At 36.3% G+C, this 19420-nt stretch overlaps 1 protein-coding gene across 1 annotated transcript in view; it reads right to left on the bottom strand.

Annotated features, from left to right (window-relative positions):
• The window catches only part of HIBADH (3-hydroxyisobutyrate dehydrogenase), a 105420-nt gene that overhangs the window by 71270 nt on the left and 14730 nt on the right, over window positions 1–19420 (bottom strand). The window contains exons 3-4 of the mRNA XM_022584505.3: window positions 12893–13002; window positions 10310–10431 (exon numbers count right to left, since the gene is read on the bottom strand). Coding sequence (XP_022440213.1) covers window positions 10310–10431; window positions 12893–13002 — 232 coding nt within the window. The remainder of the gene's footprint in view (window positions 1–10309; window positions 10432–12892; window positions 13003–19420) is intronic.

Genomic DNA, 19420 nt, shown 5'->3' with positions numbered 1-19420 from the left:
TCAAAATATAGGGAAGGGGAGGGTTGTGTGTGTACAAAAGCGGGAACAACAAGGTGGGAGGTCAAACATTTACTTTGAAAACATATACATTTCTTAATCAGGTTGTACACACTAAGAAGCCTCAGAGGAAGAGGTGAGAGTATAAAATGAGCAACATTTCATAAAGCTTTTTGATAAATAATCAAAGCTAATCAAAGCTAAGCATTAAACATCTCTCTGTACAGTGAACACATTTTTTAAAAGGATAAAAATCCATAGAATGTACACTGAACCTTATTTATTCTGACAAATACTGTAGCACCTGAATACTTGTATTAAACAATGTTTTCTGTACAGAGTTTATTAACTTATATATGAGTTCATAAAATAGAACATTAATATGTATTTTAATGAAAAAATCTTTTTTATTAAAATTTATAATGAGCCTTTTTTTCCTGCTTTTACATTATCACTTTCTTAAAATGAGCTGATTCAAAAAACTTCCTCAAAACCAGTACAGGAAACTGCAAGAATTTACTTTCCCAAAAACAGCTTTTAAGACATGAACATGAACTGCCTAATGAATCTCATAGTTAGGCTTGTGAAAAGGACCAACTTGCACCTTTCAGAGCTCTTTCCCTCTTTTTAAAAATTCCCATACAGTGAAACCTGCTGACACTTTTTTTTTTTATAAGGGCTGGGGCGGGTGTCGAGGGGAGTAGGGCAGTGATTTGCTGCACTGGGGTGGTTTCTGCAACATTTGTGAGGGTTTTATAGGCAGGATCCTCTCTCGAGTGTTTAGACAAGTAAAACAAAACCAAAAAAATAACCAACTGTTAAATGTTCATTTTATTTAAAAAAAAAAAAAAGGCAATCCTCTGCAAATGTTTCAACATTTTAATTTACTTTCATTTCAGTATTAACCACCTAAAAGCAAACACTTGCAGAGTTCAGAAATCTTTTTCAGTTCTTTGGAGAGAGACATTTAATCAACCTTGATATTAGATGTATTTTTAAGCTAACTTAAAAGCAAAATCTAGAAAAAGTATTATGACCTCTCCTGAACAAAAAAGAATGTATTTTAAAATCCTCCCTTTATCACAAGCAGGTTTGGATGCAATGCCACCTGGTGGCACAGACAAAAAATTTTTTTAACAAGGCTTAGGTTTTTAGAAACTGAGCTGTTCTATGAAGCACCAACCATCCCTTTTGACTACTCTGCCTTCCTCTTAAACAAGCTATTCATCCCATAGTTTAACAATAACAGCTAATTTTTATTTTCAAACTTTAAAAATTTTAAGCAATTAACTGCATGCGACAATTTCCTTAGTGTTTAAATATCATAAAGGAAGCAAAACATTTTTTTTCAAAAACCTAAATTGTACGAAAGCTTTAATTTTTAAAAGGTGAAATTCTTAAGAATCGGGGGTATAGGGACAGAGTAACCAAACTGCTTTGTAAAATTACACTGTATAATTAATTCCATGGTAAGAACGTTTTTATGGTGTGTTTTGGTGACCTTTTATTACCATCAAGTTCACAATGCTGGTGGGCTGCCTTTTAATCCCTCCGCAGACAAAGGCCCTAAATAAACACAGATCCCTTCCTGGGAAAAAGTCCACTCTGGTTAAATGGTAAGGAAATGAGTAAATCATTAGTAATCTTTAAAGCCAAAGCTATAAACTCAAGTTACCTTAAGTTGAAATGAAAGTGTCCTGCAAGAGTTTCAAAGTTCTGTCACAGATAGAAATCTCCAGCTCTTGACTCCAGACTAGGCGCCAGCTGATAAACAAACAATTTAAGTCAAGAGCTGGAGAATTCCCAGCTTTTTCATTTAATGGCTTTGGCCCAGAGTATTTACTGCCTCCAGTTTTATTCTCACTTAGCTCTAAGAGGAAATTTAAACTCATCATTATCTTAAAGCCCCATATGGGTAGCAGTCAGCTCACCTGATACAGCTCTGCTTACTCAGTAGAAGTTTGAGTCTCAACTAGAAGTGATGTCATAATGTAAACTAATTAACTAGAGTTTTAGGTTGACTTTTTAACAGGCTAAATAAATTTTGTTCAATGTAGTTTATATTCCCACTTGGGGTAGTAACAATTCCAAAAAATTTAATTCTGCAGTTTTAATCCAAACTACCAGCTAAAATGGAGGACAGTGTAATGGCTCTCTCACTCCCCGACAGGCGCCCACCCTGCCTCCCTCTACCGCCACTCTCACCCTTGTCCACCAGCCCTTGAATATTATATAAAGCGACTTTTCTGCATAAAATATAGACTATTCCTATTAACTTCAAAATACCCAGTGTTGCTGGGTGTGTTTCCTAACAGAGCAGTGTGTAAGATTTAAGATGTAAATGCTCAATCATGAAAAGCTGTTGATTTTATACGAGTACTAATAAGAATATAAAAGTACAGCCCAATTAAAGCCCATGAGATACCATCAAATATTTCTAAATGCTGTTTTTAAAAGTTTGCTACTAAAGATTATAGATCTCAAAGTCAGAACTATACTGTTGCTCCTATTCCTTTCTCAAAATTATCATTTACTTTTGGAGAAAAATCTCATCTCTACTCAGGATTTTATGTCAAAATAATTCCTTCAGCTATCTGAGTGTCTGCAGATATTTGACAATTACAATAAATCGACTGTCCTTCCGCTAGCTGCTCATCTAATGAAAAAATGCTGCAAGAAAATTTTTATAGCCTAAGGTAAAGGGTTAATGTGGCATTAATGCGAAGAAAAATTCTTTCCCACTTCTTAATTTTCAGAAAGTTTTATAAACCTACCTTGGCTGGAAAAGCAAATTAACTATTTCAGTGTCTGCCAAGACTATTTTTCTACTCTTTAATACATAGTATTAAATACATAGTACATTAACAATGTTGGCTACTTGAGACCAAGTATTACCCTCACACCTAAGACTTAGTGGAAATGAAATATAATTAATGATAAAATCACTTGTATGCCTGGCCTCATATTATATTTCACTTTAAAAAAACTCCTTATGAACAATGTTACCTTAGAGACTGCAGTGGATAAACATTCTGATGACCACAACTAATAGTCAATAACTCAATAAAAAAAGATGTCAGATACAAATCTTACAATTCTTAATACTCTTCTAAAAGAGTCCACATTTCTCCATCGCTGGAGGTAATCTCAGCTAAATACAAAACAATAACAAAAACCCTCTACCTTCAGGTCAAGTTAAATTACTTAAGGCGGAAGGGAGATGGCGAGTCGGCTATCATACCTTCATTGGCCACGTGGGGAGGATGGCTACTATGAAGTGTGCACGTATGCTTAAATTTTTCACAATTAAAACACCCCAAGTAAAACAGAATTGTATAGCAAATATATACAGAGAAGGACCTAACCTCAACATACTTTTCAACTGCTAACATTATCAAACTTTCTTCAAGAAAATCAGACATCGAAAACACTGCAAGTAAGTCTGATAATGGTTTGATTGTGATGACAAGGCCCTTGTCAAATTCTTAATTCCACTGCATCCTCCGACTTCACCCCCAATAGCTATCCAGGGATCACAAACAAAACACAATAAAGACATAAGGGATACTGGAACTAATTTCACACTGCTTAGGCATCAATAGATGTTAATGAAAAATAAATTATATACAATTAATAGCTTTAGAAGTTTTATTTACTAAATCTACTTCACCTTTATATAAATACTGCTAGGCAGTCCTGAACTATGTGACCAGACCCAGTTGTGTCTGGTCTGACTTACATCCTGAATGGCAATTAAAGGACATTAAAAATACCCTGGGATTACTTGAGGCAGGACCCCTGCCTTATCCACGCTCTTTCCAAAAGACCCATGTGAGGAGAACCCTCCACCACAGGACAGAGCCTGGCAAGAGCAACTCTGGTAACGGTTACTTGACTGGAAATTGCAATGCAGTTAAAATCTGGCCTGCAGATTTGGAGATGAGGGAATCGCAAACTGCAAGAGAGTAAATTCTTAGAAATAAACTAGGTTCTTGTTAGCAATAATAATTATTACTAACAATAACTGATAGCAATAATACAAACACTGAGTGAAGTGATCACTTTGCCTTCTCTAGCCCACTCTTCTACTATTTTCTGAGGAGACAAATTATTAAAGCTGCCTCAACCATGTTATCTTGGGCAGTGAGTCAGCAGTCTTCTCTAAACATGCTAAGAACTCATTAACACCTTATACAGGGACTCTTGTCCCTGACAACTGTTGTAAGGGAGTCTCAGGCACGCCAAAGAATGTAAAAAGAGGTTTTTATGGGCACCTCTTCTTTGGGACTAATTTCAAAGAAATCCTTGGAATTTATTTACCAAACATTTCTGAACCACTTTGTGCAAACTGGAGAAAATCCCAGGCAAAATGTATTCTCCAGAGACAGAAAGGATACTTAATGGATCAGGGTGATAAGTAAAATTATGGTTAAATGTAAGTGGATATCATAATTAACCCATTTCTGGGTGTACTGGTACTGATGAATCTTATGTCATTTCTGAGGAAATGAATTTGTCCATTAAATTAAGTTAAAGAAAATTTTAATTACTTGAGCTACTAACGCTTTAAATACCACAAATCAGACCAAGCAGAAGCTCACTTTAATATTTTTCAAGATAGAATAATCCAAGTCTCTGAGACAGAAGTCAATGCCACAAAGTACTTTTAAATTTTATAATAAATAATAGAATCGATCATTTTAAAAGAACTAAAAAGCATCATAGTAGTACAATTCTTTAAAGGGAAGAACCCATGAAAATGAATTATCTTAATCATGTTAAATCAACTTATTTCAAATCATTTAAAAAAATAAAACGTTACTGATGTAAGACTAAAATCTAAGAATAAATACTGCACACAATACTACTGTGTAATCAAACAGCTTGTGAGAGCATCAAAGACCTATTGAGATAGCCCGTTCCCCTCCATACATTCTAAACTATGGCAAATTCAGTTATATGAAATTTGATAAAAGAATCTGCTTTTGGACAGAAATAGCAATGTTTCAGCCCAAAGCCAAGTAAAATTGCCAAATTATAAACCTCTCTAAGAAAATGTTTTAATGGAAATGCCAATAGACCTTTAACCATAATGGTGTTAGGTGCCAAAATAGAAATAATTTTTGTTTTCGTGCTCCCTTTACCATAAATTAGGTACAGGTCAAGTGGAAAAACAGTAGGTATCCAGTTCAGTGAGCAGTTCCAGTTCAAGGCCAAGACTTGCACACTTGATTTTAAAAACAATAATGGAGTCTATATGAGACTTTCACTGAAGAGTTTAGCAAGCAAGTCTCTCTCTCTAAGAGAAAGTCCTTAATAGGTTTTGTGCTTACTATTCCATATTCTAAGAATATCTCAAACAAATTACTAAAACTTAACCCAGCCAAGTAAGTAGAGTACTAAATCTGGTTTCCTGGTAGGGAACTGTTATACAAACACATACACACAAGTTCAATTATTTAATTTTGATATTAATCCCTAACCAGAGCAATATTTTAGCAAATCTATGAGGCTTGCCAGCACAGAAAGCCTTGGGCTAACTACAAGGGCCACTTCAGAGTCTCTTCAACTCAAGGTTTCTATGCAAACCTACAGACATGCTAGGCAATCAGTGAGCTTATTCTTCAATGATTCAAGCACAGTTAAGTGCTGTAGTTATGCCCTTGGAGCAGACTGAACAGTAGTTAGTCATTAGTCTCAAACAATAGTTTTTAATTTGCTTTATGTCTAGCATTCATTATACAAGAGAGCTAATCAAATTGGAACTAACATTGTGATAGCAGACCCATTCCATACTAAAAAAAAAATGCATGTGTCCAAATTGGTGTGACTAAACAACATTTCACATTAAAGGATTACAACTTTCATAAAGATGTGATTTACACAAGACAGATAAACAGATTAGGGCATCATACTTATGAGGCCAGTGTCATGGGCTACTAGAGAGCCTGGTTAGCTTTAGTTTGAGAACCACAAACGGTTAAACAAAGGCATGGTATTAGACATATGGGGAGTCAGTGTAAAGATCATTCAGTTTAACTAACTCTGAGTGAAACTACCTGCTAAATCCTAGGGATACAAAGATAAATGTTCCACAAACATACCAAGCTTGTTCATGCCTCAGAGCCCTCACAGAGCACCTCCATCTACTGAGAACACTCTTTCCCTTGACCTGCACATTCAGATCTCTGCTTAAATGTCACTTCCCCAGAGAAGGCATCCTGTCCACTCTATGTAAAAGAGCCCTCCCCATAGTCTCTGTCTCCTTAACTGTTTACTCTGTTTTTTTCCTTCATAGTACTTATCATTGAAATTATTCTTGTTTACTTGTTTATTCTCTCTATTCCTACCAAATCATAAGCTCCATGAGGCAAAAGATGTTCACTATCTTTAAAGCTCTAACTCTAGTACCTAGAACATACCTAGTATATAAGTACTCAATAAATGTTTATTATATGAAATCAGCAATCAAGGTGCTCTCAGCGTAATAGGATTAGAATGTATAATCAGAAAACAGTATATAATCTTGTAAGAATTATATAAATACAATAATTTAAGTATAAGACATTTCATTAAAGAAAAAATGAAGACCTTCATTTTTAGAGTTACTTTTAAAGTTCCAGGTTCTCCCTAATATCCAAGTAAACTTCTTTTAACTTATTAACAGAAGTACAGCTGAAAATGAAACTAAAGGTGGTAGGAGAATTATAGGAACTAACCAATTTCCTTTCTTCCTTGCTTAAAGAATATTTACTAAAGAACCATCAAATCTAATTCCAAATTCCACTGGTTCCCCCTCGGATATAATCAGGAATCATCTATAAGATTTCTAGTTGATCTTCAACATAAATTTTCCATTTCTAGAACTAAAAATCCTTCTCTAGCCCTAGAATCAGCTGTATAAATCAGATCTGGTGTTACTCTCTCTCTTTAAATATCCATAGAGGTGAATATAAGATAAAAGTCAAATTAAGTATTAATAGAGTAGAAGAAACACACAAGGTAACAGAAGGCTCTATTTCTTAAACTGGGAGGAGCGTACACATGGGCCCGATGTATACTTATACTTGGTACCTTTATAATTTTATAAATATTTTGTATATAAATTCAATATTTAACAAAAATTGAAAAAAAAAAAAGTGTTAACTCCCTGCACTCAAAAAGCTTAAATTCTACAGGAGGAAGTGAATCAATGCCTATAAATATAATGTAATGTGGGCTTTGATAAAAGCATGTACAGTTTGACAGCTTCAAAAGAAAGCACCAAATCGGCTGAGGCATGCCAAAGTACTTTATAAAGTAATATCTATGCTACAAAGTGTTAACTGTACAAGTATAAAAGTTACTCACATTGGTTTCAGGATGATAATTATAGCAGTTTAAGCATCACTTGCTTTTGATTTTTTTTAAAAGTCACATGGAATTCTAAAAAAAATTATATTATTTGTAATAAGGATGATGTATAAAAAGCTGCAATAATGAAACCTGAGGAAAACCTTCAATATATTACTCCATGGGCTAGTAAAATGATACAGTAAAGATTCTTTTCATTGCATTCCCCAGAATAAAAGTTAGTAGAAAGCAGAGGAAGGGGCTGGACTAAAGAAATGAATCACTATCTCAAAAATCTATACAACTTCAAATTCATCTAGGTTAAAAAAAAGCTTCTCCTTAAAATGCTAACCACAGAATAAGGAGTATAATATGTTCCTATTTTAATTTTTAGAATACTACTGTATTTGTAGGTAATAGCTCTATATAAATACACAAAAATGCATTTTTTTAAATCTAAGATAAGGAACAAACGAGGGGTGAGGGAAAATGGACAAACATGGGGGAAATTTTTTAAGGTTTTATTCAAATTACCTCAAATAATCCATGTTTAAGACTGACAAATATAGAACCTCTATAAAATTGTGGTCCCATCTTGGGTATCTAACTTGGGTATCTATGCTTTTTCCAGGTCCCTTTTCCTTAATTTTATTTAGTTAAAATATAATGATTTTTAAACCAGTCAACTCTAACTTACAGAAAGTTTCCTCTATTTTATTTTAACTGAGAAAGTGGAGACATTTTTAATCCATCATATTAAAAATATAAAGATAATAACTATGAGAAGACAAACATAAGCTTCTATTATATACTGGCTAATCTCATAATGATCGTGTCAACCGATAAATTATCACAAACCACCTCTACACAAAGCTTCCAGTCTATAATACAGCACAGATTCAAGTATTCACTATTACAAATTAACATTTTTGCATTCTTAAACTACAAAAGTGGGTTTAAAAACAGCTTGATCAGAACAACGAGTAATTTTCAAAGTTTTACCCCAAGGAAGACTATATTATTTTTAAAACTTAAAATAACACTTAAAAAATCAAGTTGGTATTCTTCATTATCAAATGATAATTTCAGGCTATACTCTTGAAGCAAAAGATCAACCAACAGCAAGATCATATGTACCATGTATCAATTTTTTAATTAAATCACAGAACCACTCAAAGAAGAATTGTTCACTTTATTAAATCCATTCTACAAAAAAAATACCAACACCAAGCTTAAAACTGCTTATTAGTATTTTATGATCAAAGATCCATACCACATTATAAATCTTTACACCCCAAATCCTACTTAACCAAGTCAATATAACAATTATAGGGGCTAAAAATTATTTATACCTCCACCTATACTCAAAAGTGGTTTGGGATATAAGATACCTTTACAAGACAATTAGGTTCTTTATGAAAAAAATAAACTGATTTAAATCATTATATATATATATATTTTTTTTTTTTTTTTTCTTGCGGTTACACGGGCCTCTCACTGCTGTGGCCTCTCCCATTGTGGAGCACAGGCTCCGGACGCGCAGGCTCAGCGGTCATGGCTCATGGGCCCAGCCGCTCCATGGCATGTGGGATCCTCCCGGACCAGGGCACGAACCCATGTCCCCTGCATCGGCAGGCGGACTCTCAACCACTGAGCCACCAGGGAAGCCCTATTTTATTATTTTTTAATCCCAAAGCCAACAATCGAGTTTAATATAATAGGAGTAAAATTGCTACTCCATTGTCTACTGCTATATTGCTATAATTACATATGTATGTATGTGTATATGTATGCAAATACATATGTGTGTATGTGCATATATATTATATTCGATCCTGCTATTAGTATTTTATATACTATTAAGCTTTTAGAATTTTATTAGTGGGTCTCCTTGTCCTCTGATTGAGATGATGATTTCTAAGTATGTCGATGTTGTGAAATTTATTTATAGACCTTCTAATATTAAGCCATCTGTACATACATGAGATAAACCAAACTAGGTGGTAGTGTTTGATCTCTTTCATATGCAGTTGGATTTAGTTTGCTAATATACTTTATAAAGTTTTTACTTCTGTATTCATGACTGATGTAGACCTACAGTTTTTCTCTCTCATAATGTTTCCGTCTGGTTTAATTATCAGAGTTATACACATCTTACAGAATGAGTTGGGGAACCATTTCCTCTTTTTGTATTGTCTGGAAAAGTTTGTATAAAATTGAGATGGGGTTCGAGCCCTGGTCCGGGGAGATCCCACATGCCACGGAGCAACTAAGTCCATGCGCCACATCTACTGAGCCTGTGCTCTAGAGCCCGTGAGCCACAACTACTGACCCTGCATGCTACAACTACTGAAGCCCGCGTGCCTAGAGCCAGTGCTCCGCAACAAGAAAAGCCACTGCAATGAGAAGCCCACGCACTGCAACAAAGAGTAGCCCCCGCTTGCCACAACTAGAGAAAGCCCGCACGCAGCAAAGAAGACCCCACGCAGCCAAAAATAAATAAATTAAATAAATAAATTTTTTTAAAAAATTGAGACGATCTGCTCCTTGAAAGTCTGGTAACACTCACCTGTAAAATCACCTGGGCCTAATGTTTCCCTTATGAAATTATTTTTTCTTTTTTGCCACTTCTTCAGTTTCTTTAATAGTTACAAGATTATTCAGGCTAATTATTTCTTGAATCTGTTCTGAAAAGTTAAAATTTTCTAGGAATCAATCTATCCCTGCCCACAGTAATTTGGACCAAAAATTCATAGCTCTTCAAAGCTGTAATATCCTATTATCTGAATTTAGAAAAAGCACTGTATTTTAAGAGTATTAAATAACATAAGTCAGTTTTGCTTTGTTTTTATTTTTAATGAGGAAATTGAGAATCTGCAATAGCTCTAAAAATAACTGGATATATCTTGGGTAGCACAAAATCATAACTGTTACTTATGACAAACAGAATAGATGTGCATATATTTTAGCTACCACTTACCACCAGAAACAGGGGCATCCATGAAAACTGCTCCCATTTTCTCAACTTCTTTGGCCAATTCTTTTGAAACCATAGGATCAATAGTACTGGAATCTATTAATAGTGAGCCTTTCTTCACTTTTCTAAGTAAATGAACAGAAATATAGTTTTTAAAAACTATAGTTTTATAATTTAAAAAATATAGTTTACAACTCTGAATAAGCATTTCATGCAACTACCTATATCAGAATCTGCTAAAATTCACCAGATATCAAGGAGGTCTTTGGTTTAATATTAAAAACATTATTAGAACTGGTTCAAAATCTCAAATTCATTTTCAGATCAATTATAGTTCAAAGTAAACTCGAACTATTTCAAAGAAACCAAAATAATCTAATAATCTATATGGTATAAATTCTGGTTTCAGGTGAAATACTAACCATAATAATATAGGTAAGCTAAGATGTAAGCAATTTAAAACACCTATTAACTTTAAAAGGGCTATTTAGTAGGATTTAAATTTTTGTTTGTAAAGTAGCTGGGTCTCTTTAAAAAGTAATTTATTTGTCTTTAACAAGCCATATTGCAAATTTCACATATCCATTTTCATTTCCACTAGGTAGAATAAACATAAGCAGTTAAAATTTAGCCATTTGCTTTAGGATGGCATATTCTTTAATAACTGCAACTTTGGAAAGATAAAATAAGACATCAAACAGGCAGAAAGGAAAACACAGGAATGGACCTATAAATCTCACAGAGACTTTTTGTTCTTTACAGTAAATTTATATACAAACATTGGTAAAAGGGGGAAGCAGTCTTTTCATATATCATATTTTACATCAATATTTAAATGGCATTCTTAAAGTAAAACAGTTCTGTTTGCACTGTAAGTGCAGACTATATACCTTACAGTCTATAATCTATGCCTATCTTCACTGGCTTGGAAACCGACCTAAGTTACAGTTTATTTAAAGGGCTATGGCTAACCTTGAATTCAAACGTCCCAAAATTCTTACTAGATAAACTAACCCAGAGGACATTTAATCATAACCATGATTGGAAAGTTAGAACTGAATAAATAAAAATATTGAAGGGGAAACAGAAAATCATTGCTAAAAACTATAAAAAAGAAATTTTTTTCTACAGAAAAAAATAGCACGCAAAATGCTTTAAACAACAATTTTAGACATATGAATTGATCTGGTCCAAATGCAACGGCTGGGTATGTTCCATAGAAAAGAAATAGCACACTCTGTTATACAGATCACCTCAGTATGTGGAATTCCACTTTACATACCCTAAAATATAAGAATTAAGTTTACCAGTCTTCTGTGATATTAATATTTTTAAGATCTTAAAGCTTTAAGCAAATGGGAAATGGTCTCAAAAATTATACACGCACAGGGTGTGGGGAAATGATCCTGACCCAAAAGAAAATAAAGAACTACCCATAAGAAGCAAATTACACTTCTATGTAAAGCCAAAACCTTTCAAAGCACTCCCTAGACAAAATTGCCCTGGTTGTTGGCCACCATATTCCGAGTAAAGGATATTAATAAACGTAGAATTTTGTCTCCACAAAGTTTTTAGTAACTTTTTCTTCAGAGGTAAAACAGGGCCATAATTGGAACAGACTAGGTAATGAGACAGCTAGGTCACCTCAGGACCACGTACACACTGTGGGCCTGAGGGCTCCATCCAAAATGAGAATCTTTCAACTTTCCCTGAAATCTAAACATTTATCTTATCAGTTTTCTGCCTAATATTCAAGTGTCTGTTGCTTCTAAGTTTGCTAGTTTTCCAAAGCAATTCAATTTCCCAAAACCTCAAATTTCATGTATTACAGCTTCAAGAAATTAAACCCTTTCTTTTAGCCCTTCATGTGTCTACAAAGCCTACCAGTTTGCTCTAGCTCTCTGCTGAACTTCAACAACAAAACAAGTTAGGAACAGGAATCCGTAAGACCAGAAAACTAAATTCAACCGCTGTCATCCTAATATAACCACAAGGGTTTGGCAATAGGTAGCAAGTAACCAAAAGGTTCTCAAAGCCAGGGAAGCTAGTTACTGGGTAGGAAACTCTGACCTAAATTATATATTATTTAAAGAGCTACTGCTAATCTTTAATTCCACCCTCTCAAAGTTCTTACTACAGACGTACTAACCCAAAGGACATACAATAACTTTTTATTTTATAATAAATTTTAAATAATGGTGTCATTTCCAATGCTTCATTTTATTTTTCATAGAAATCTCTTCCTGAATTTCTATAAACCATAAGAAAATTATGCTTGTAACATTTGTACAGTTTAAAATGCAAGCTTTAAAAATCTCTTAAACAGGTTACCAATGTAAGTTTAACGTTAGATTAAAGGGAAGAAACAGAAAGCAAAAAAAATGTATTCCCAAAAGTCACATACTTGACTTCAGTGAAAAAATAAACCCTTTACAATGAGAGAAACCACACCATTCACTTTTAAGACATAAAAATACAGTACAAGAAGGTTTAACAAACATAATTGTAATTTCACAATAGTTCTAACAAATGTGAAATTCATAAACTATCATAACAAGAACATATCTACAGTTGAGAAATACATACTTTAGAATTCCATTTGCTCCAGAATAAGCTTCTATTGCATTGATGCTGGTGGGCAACATTGTAATAATTCTGTCAGCTTTTTCAGCTACATCTGCTGGGGAAGACACTACCTTTAAAAAAAAATTGCAACGGCACATTATTTAAATTAAATGCAAGCAGCTCCTACAGTACAAGTAGGATCCACTTTTTATGCATGCCCATAATAGTGACAGTGAATAAAAACGAATCCTTGTTTTCAAATGACAAAAACAAAAAACGAGCAAAAAAACCCGTTACTGCCTAAAATAGAGTCCATTCCTTCACACATACAGATGCAATTTCTATGGAATCACATCCACTGTTTACTTTAAAAAGTGTGAAGTGAGTTGAGGGGGAAAAGGGCAAAACCCAACAGTCCTGGGAACGGACACACTTCTCATGGATTCCTCTAAGTTGGATTCTTAAACAGCATACTTTTTGGTAGATGCTCTAAGAAAAACATTCTCGTATATCAGACTTGGTAGCTGAACTACAGGATACACCAATTATTTCATGGGCAGCAAAATCCACAAGTAAATTCTCAAGCCCCCATTACCACTATCTTCCAGCCTCTATTTTCAAGAAAAAAAAAAAAAAATTAAGCCTGTTTTATAAAAAGTCAAGACAAGGACATAAGCATGTACTGCACTGAATGTGAGTACCACCATGAAGTCTGAGAGCATGAGCTGTCAGGTCTCCTGTGGAAACCGTATATACAACAACGACATACGAACAGGCATCAAGGTACGCTCTCTCTGTCAGAAGTCAGAACCCTGACTTCTGCTTTAATGATGACCATGAACATACTGTACAAGAAAGCTGCTCTGCCCATCCTCTGTACATATGTTTACACGTATGGGTGTACATACCCTCACTCACATTTCCCCCACCCCCTGCTCTCTCGAATATATACAACATGATACACCTGGCCAGCTGGTCAGCAACCAAAGAGGCCAGAAGAGACCAGGAGATCACTTCTTGACTGAAACTCTCCTTTAACAGAAAGAATCTATCACCCCAATTATCACGAAAGCTCCTTTCCAAAGCCTTTTCTCTCTTTAAAGAAAAGACAAGGAACTATCAGGAGGATAATCAAAACTTTCTCCATAGGAGAACTGGCACATAAGCATCTTAGGAATGGGAATGCCTCTGCTTTTCATATGGTGGAAGTAAACGAAACACTTTCTTTCTGTCCTTGATGTACAGCTGATGAAAGAATGAGAAACCGAACACAGTGTGCAATCTAAATATTATGAGCTAGAAGCAATTACATTTCATTCTTCCGTAAGAGACTATCAGCTTCTAAATCAAATTCTACATAAAGGCAGTTTTAACATAATTTCATACGTTGTATTCTAAAATTTCAGATAATCAAGTATCCTGGCACTTTGTGTACTAAGTGATAATATTAAACACCTCAGACTCTAAAGCCAAAAACAACAAAAAAAAAGACAGTCTCTCATCTAAAGGCAATACAGCACTTTAGAGTCTACAGAGTGGCACATTCAACAATATGTATATTTTGATATATAGTGGGGATCGGCCACAAATAATTCTGGAAAAAATTTTTTTCCATCAAATTACAAAGTAATACTTAAGTTAGGTGAAAACCTTTCTTACACTCAAACAAATACTGAGATTTGAAAAGAGGCAACTATTTCCTGGCAAACAATTCATGTTTCCTTAAGAGAAAAAACAGCTCAGTAAGATGAGAAGAAAAGGAAAAGCTATAGGAGTCATAATTCTCTACTCTTGGACTGTGTCAAGAATATGGGTTACATAGAGAGCCCCATCTGTTCATCCTATTTAAATGAAGTAATAAAGGCATGCAAAATGGTGGCATACCTTTCAGTTGCCTTTCCTTCTATCTCAGCTCCAACTCTCTTGACCTTTCAGGGACTGTAGTAAGCCAGCCCTGAGGTCTAAGAGTCAACTTCAGACTTTCTCTTAGGAATTCAGAGTCTCTTCCACTGAAGGAAATTCAATTCCATCTAGATAACTCCTTGAGACATGCCCTCAGGGGCACCAACAATTAGCTCACAGATCTAGGAATACTTCACACCTCCAAGCTTCTTGTGCCAATTCATGCAACTGCCAAGTGCACGGGGTGGCCAATCAGCCCCCTGCATCCCTAGCATCTGCTTCTTGGGATGCCTGGGTTGCCAGAGTATGCTAACCCCTCAAATATATAGGAAAGTAGTGTCAAAGCTCACAGGTCCGGAAAAAAACACACAATGATAGTGATAGCTGGAATGTCACCACTGTACTGGCCACAACTGCTCCACATGTAACAACTACATACATTTGGTATATTATAATAACAGTCTCTAATTTGCACTACAGAAGACATGTTTATTAGACAGACAAATGTGTCCAGTTATTCAAATCATCTTGCCTTCCATGTGATGACTTCAAGACTCTGAAATAACTGACTAACAAAATTTGGCCATGACTCAAAAGCTGGCAGGAAAAAAACAAACCTTATTGCCAGTCTGACACTCACCACAAAAGCCTTTAGGAGCCAACCTAATTAGAGTCCCTTCAGTTACATTTGCTAATTGAATGGATAAGCAAAGACAGCATGGATCAGGGAAAGGAACACTAATTTGGGAAGCCAGAGACTGGGTTTAGTTATAGCTCAGCCACTAAATCATCTGTGCTTTTGTGCAAATCACTTAACCTCTCTGGCTTCAGTTTACGAATCTACAAAATAAGAATAGTGATTTGGATTATCTCCAAGCGTTTCTATCTCCAAAGTAAAAGGAAACTTAGCCAAGGGAATTTTTCACATTTAGTAACCTTAAATTCTAGGAAGGCACAGACTCTGTGAAAAAGGGCTGATGGTATAGGGAAGCATCTGCAATGACTCAGTACAAATGTAAAGCATTAGCAGGACTCTTCTACACCTCCACATGTGTGGACGGTCACTGACCTGGCTGACCCTGGAACATGGCTCTGCTCTGATTGTCATGGCCATCCCAGAAAAATCTCTTGACAATTCCAACTGCCTCATTCTTACACCATTGTGAATTAAGGTGACTCTACTTTTCCATTATTTTAATTTTGATTACAGGAGATTGGTTCCCTTCACAATATCTACAGTCATTAAGAATTTCTGCAACTAGATTCATCTGTATGCTAGTAAGCACCAATGGCAGGTGTACAATATAAAGATTAGACAACTGGACAGATTAAAGACAAAATCTGCTTTGCTGGGTGGGTGGCAGGAGGAATGATGGGGGGGCATCAGGGCCCAGAGCAATCTGAAGTAACTGCACCTCCTTTTTACATATCCAATGGAAGGAGACAACAGTTAACCTAGTTGTTTTACATAAAGAGAAAAATCTCGCTGTCTCTGCTAGACAAAACAGTCACATAAGTGAAGCTCAGCATTGCTTCCACATAAACCAAATGGGTAAGAGAAACTTGCAAAGAAACAAGACGAACATGACCTTGGTTAAACTTGCCACTCAGTGTATTTTAATCTTTCCAAGTAGAAAAGCATACTGTTGCTTCAAAATTGCACTACCCTTGGGCTTCCCTGGTGGCGCAGTGGTTGAGAGTGCGCCTGCCGATGCAGGGGACACAGGTTCACGCTCCAGTCTGGGAAAATCCCACATGCCGCGGAGCAGCTGGGCCCGTGAGCCATGGCCGCTGAGCCTGCGCGTCCAGAGCCTGTGCTCCGCAACAGGAGAGGCCACAACAGTGAGAGGCCCGCGTACCGCAAAAAAAAAAGATTGCACTACCCTTAAAAAACTGACCGAAACGGTTTTTGCCTACATCTTGAAACATGTGGTCAACAATGATGAAGCCCACTGAGCAAGAGACTTTTAAAGTTCTCATCTAACAGAACCTGAGTGGATGCCAGATTAGATCTCAGTAGAATTATTTAACCAAACATGTTCAGCCTTATAACCCAGGAACAAGATGGTTCCCAAGGTTTTAGAGAGAAAACAAGAGAATCCAATTAAGCCTAGTTCAACCAGAAAACTCACACAGAAATGGTGCATAAGTCCCAAGACTTTTGGCACCAATCAGAGGCATCTCCAAGGAAATTCCCAAAGAAAATGAAAACGAAGCACAAGTCACATGCCCTGGATGCTACCGCTTAAAAAGAGAAATTGGTATCTTCTGTAAAATAAAAGGAGGACACAAGGGACTCTGCAGAATATGTTCTTAAGCAGGGATGCAGTCAAATCACTTTATCTCCTAATTTGGTTTTAATTTTTATCATCATTCTTTCATTTAAAAATATGTCTAGGGCTTCCCTGGTGGCGCAGTGGTTGAGAGTCCACCTGCCGATGCAGGGGACACGGGTTCGTGCCCCGGTCTGGGAGGATCCCACATGCCGCGGAGCGGCTGGGCCCGTGAGCCATGGCCGCTGAGCCTGCGCGTCTGGAGCCTGTGCTCCGCGATGGGAGAGGCCACAACAGTGAGAGGCCCGCGTACCGCAAAAAATAAATAAATAAATAAATAAAAATATGTCTACAATTCTATTCCAAACAACTCTGGACTCAGTGACTCAGCCAACACAGTGGTGCATTTATATGTGTGGTGTTGGGGAATGAAGATTTGGGAGAAATATGGTATAGATACTAAAGCAACAACCATAACAGTAGTAACAGTAGTGGTAGTAGTAACAGCACTTTCTACGTGCCAGGTTCTGTAGGGCTAAGAGGAAGGTATTATTACTACTGCCATTTTATAAGATGAGAAAATTTAAGTAGAAAGAAGTTAAATAATCTGTCTAAAAGTCACACGGCCAGCACATGATAGAGCTGAGATCTGAGATCAGGCAGCCAGGTTCCTCCTGGGTTTATGCGTTTAAACCACTACATTCACAATTTATTGATTCATGATTTCTAATACCCAAAGTCCTGATAATTATCATGGGTTACATTCTTAGAATAGATGCTAGAAGTTGAAATGATGCATTGTATGTTAAACCCGAGTTTCCAACAGAAATAAAGATATAATAAAGGGATACGGAGAGAGGAAACCGTAAATTTTTTATGGGAGTGACCACAAGTAACATATTAAACCAATTATAAATGCCCTAACAGAATTGGTTAACATGTAAAGGTATAAATAAGTTCATTAAATACAGTCAGGCACGTGAAGCATTTTAACATGTCCAAGTTTTTATTTCCTTCATAACCCACGTAGTATTTTTTACTACTAGGTACAGCTGGAAGGAAAACCTCCAGGGTAGTAACACCCTAAAGCACTTCACCTGGAACTGCAGGTGGACCTTGCACCTTGAGGGGAGGGAGGAGCCGGCCCGTGGAAAGCAGAGCCAAGAAGCAGACAGAAACGGATCTAATTACATCTGTGCCCAAAATTCGGCTGTGCCCGGGTTCAGGCCACTCCCCAACTCTTCAGTTACATGAAACAATAAATCCCCAGTTTTTGCTTTTAAAAAAACACTTCTTCAAGGAGATGTCCAAAGATCTTTAGAACTAGTTGATTGCTTTTCGATCCAGATATGCCTAGTTTGGCACTTTCTCTCCCTGCAAATTTCCCACTGAAAGCACAGTTGACATTTGAAATCAACTAGCCATGTTTTCTACAGACTTTGAGGGAAAAAAATTCTGTTTTCTTCGGCTGCCATTTCATCGACTTCACTTGAGATAGTAACATCAGGGAAAGGAAGGGACACCTGTCCTTAAAATGTAAGAGTCAACTCAAATATACTCTGAATTTTTGAACTCGTAATCCATTCACCGCACTATTGTGCACAATGGCAAGAAGTTTCACAGTTTTCACCTATATTTTTCCATTTCATCCCAAGTCTCCTCTTTATCTTTTAGTAGTAAAATGAAACTCACTTTTTCCTTTGTCAAACATTTTAAAACTAAATATAGCTATGAATTAGTACTACTGACATTTTAACACATCAGAAGTCACACATCCAAATTAACATTACCTTTTAAAGTAGGGGTCTTAGGAAATTACACTTGCTCAAATGACCAAAACGGTTTTTAAGCTGCTGGCATAAAAATCATTTATCAACAAATGTTTTCATTTTATTATGACAGAATATTTCCCCTCAGGCCCAAAGCTTTTTTACCCTTTACCCTTCTCCTGTCATTTATCTCAATTTCACGTTCTCCTACCCTCCACTGCTGTTGTAATCAATACTCAGAGGACCTCTTAGAGTCAAGACTCTGAGAGGAAGCAGAGCGGTGAGGGAGATGGGACGTGGGAAAAGAGGGTTCTGCCTTCCAGGCTTTGCCGCCCCAGTGTGAACCGCCCACGCAACTTTCCCACCGTGTGCTGGGAGCGGGGCAGGGCTGGGAGCTGTGGGCAGAAGCTAAGAGAGTCTCACGCTTCACTAATCTGGGACGGGCAGCCACCCAGAACCCATCCTCCTTCCTTCCCCACACCCACTTATGTATCTCAAGGAAGAAGAAAAGAAGGAAAATCCAATAACTGAGTCTGTGTCCTAGAACCCTCTGATTTCTATCCAGGAATCCAAGAGATCTCATCTCCATGACTTTCATTTCAGGC

This window comes from Delphinapterus leucas, chromosome 9 (genome assembly GCF_059928025.1).
Source record: "Delphinapterus leucas isolate spDelLeu-1000000601 "Yukka" chromosome 9, BTC_Dleu_Yukka2, whole genome shotgun sequence".
In the NCBI taxonomy this organism is placed as follows: domain Eukaryota; kingdom Metazoa; phylum Chordata; class Mammalia; order Artiodactyla; family Monodontidae; genus Delphinapterus; species Delphinapterus leucas.
The sequence above is the reverse complement of the archived record's forward strand: the minus strand, read 5'-3'. Positions and strand labels throughout refer to the sequence as shown.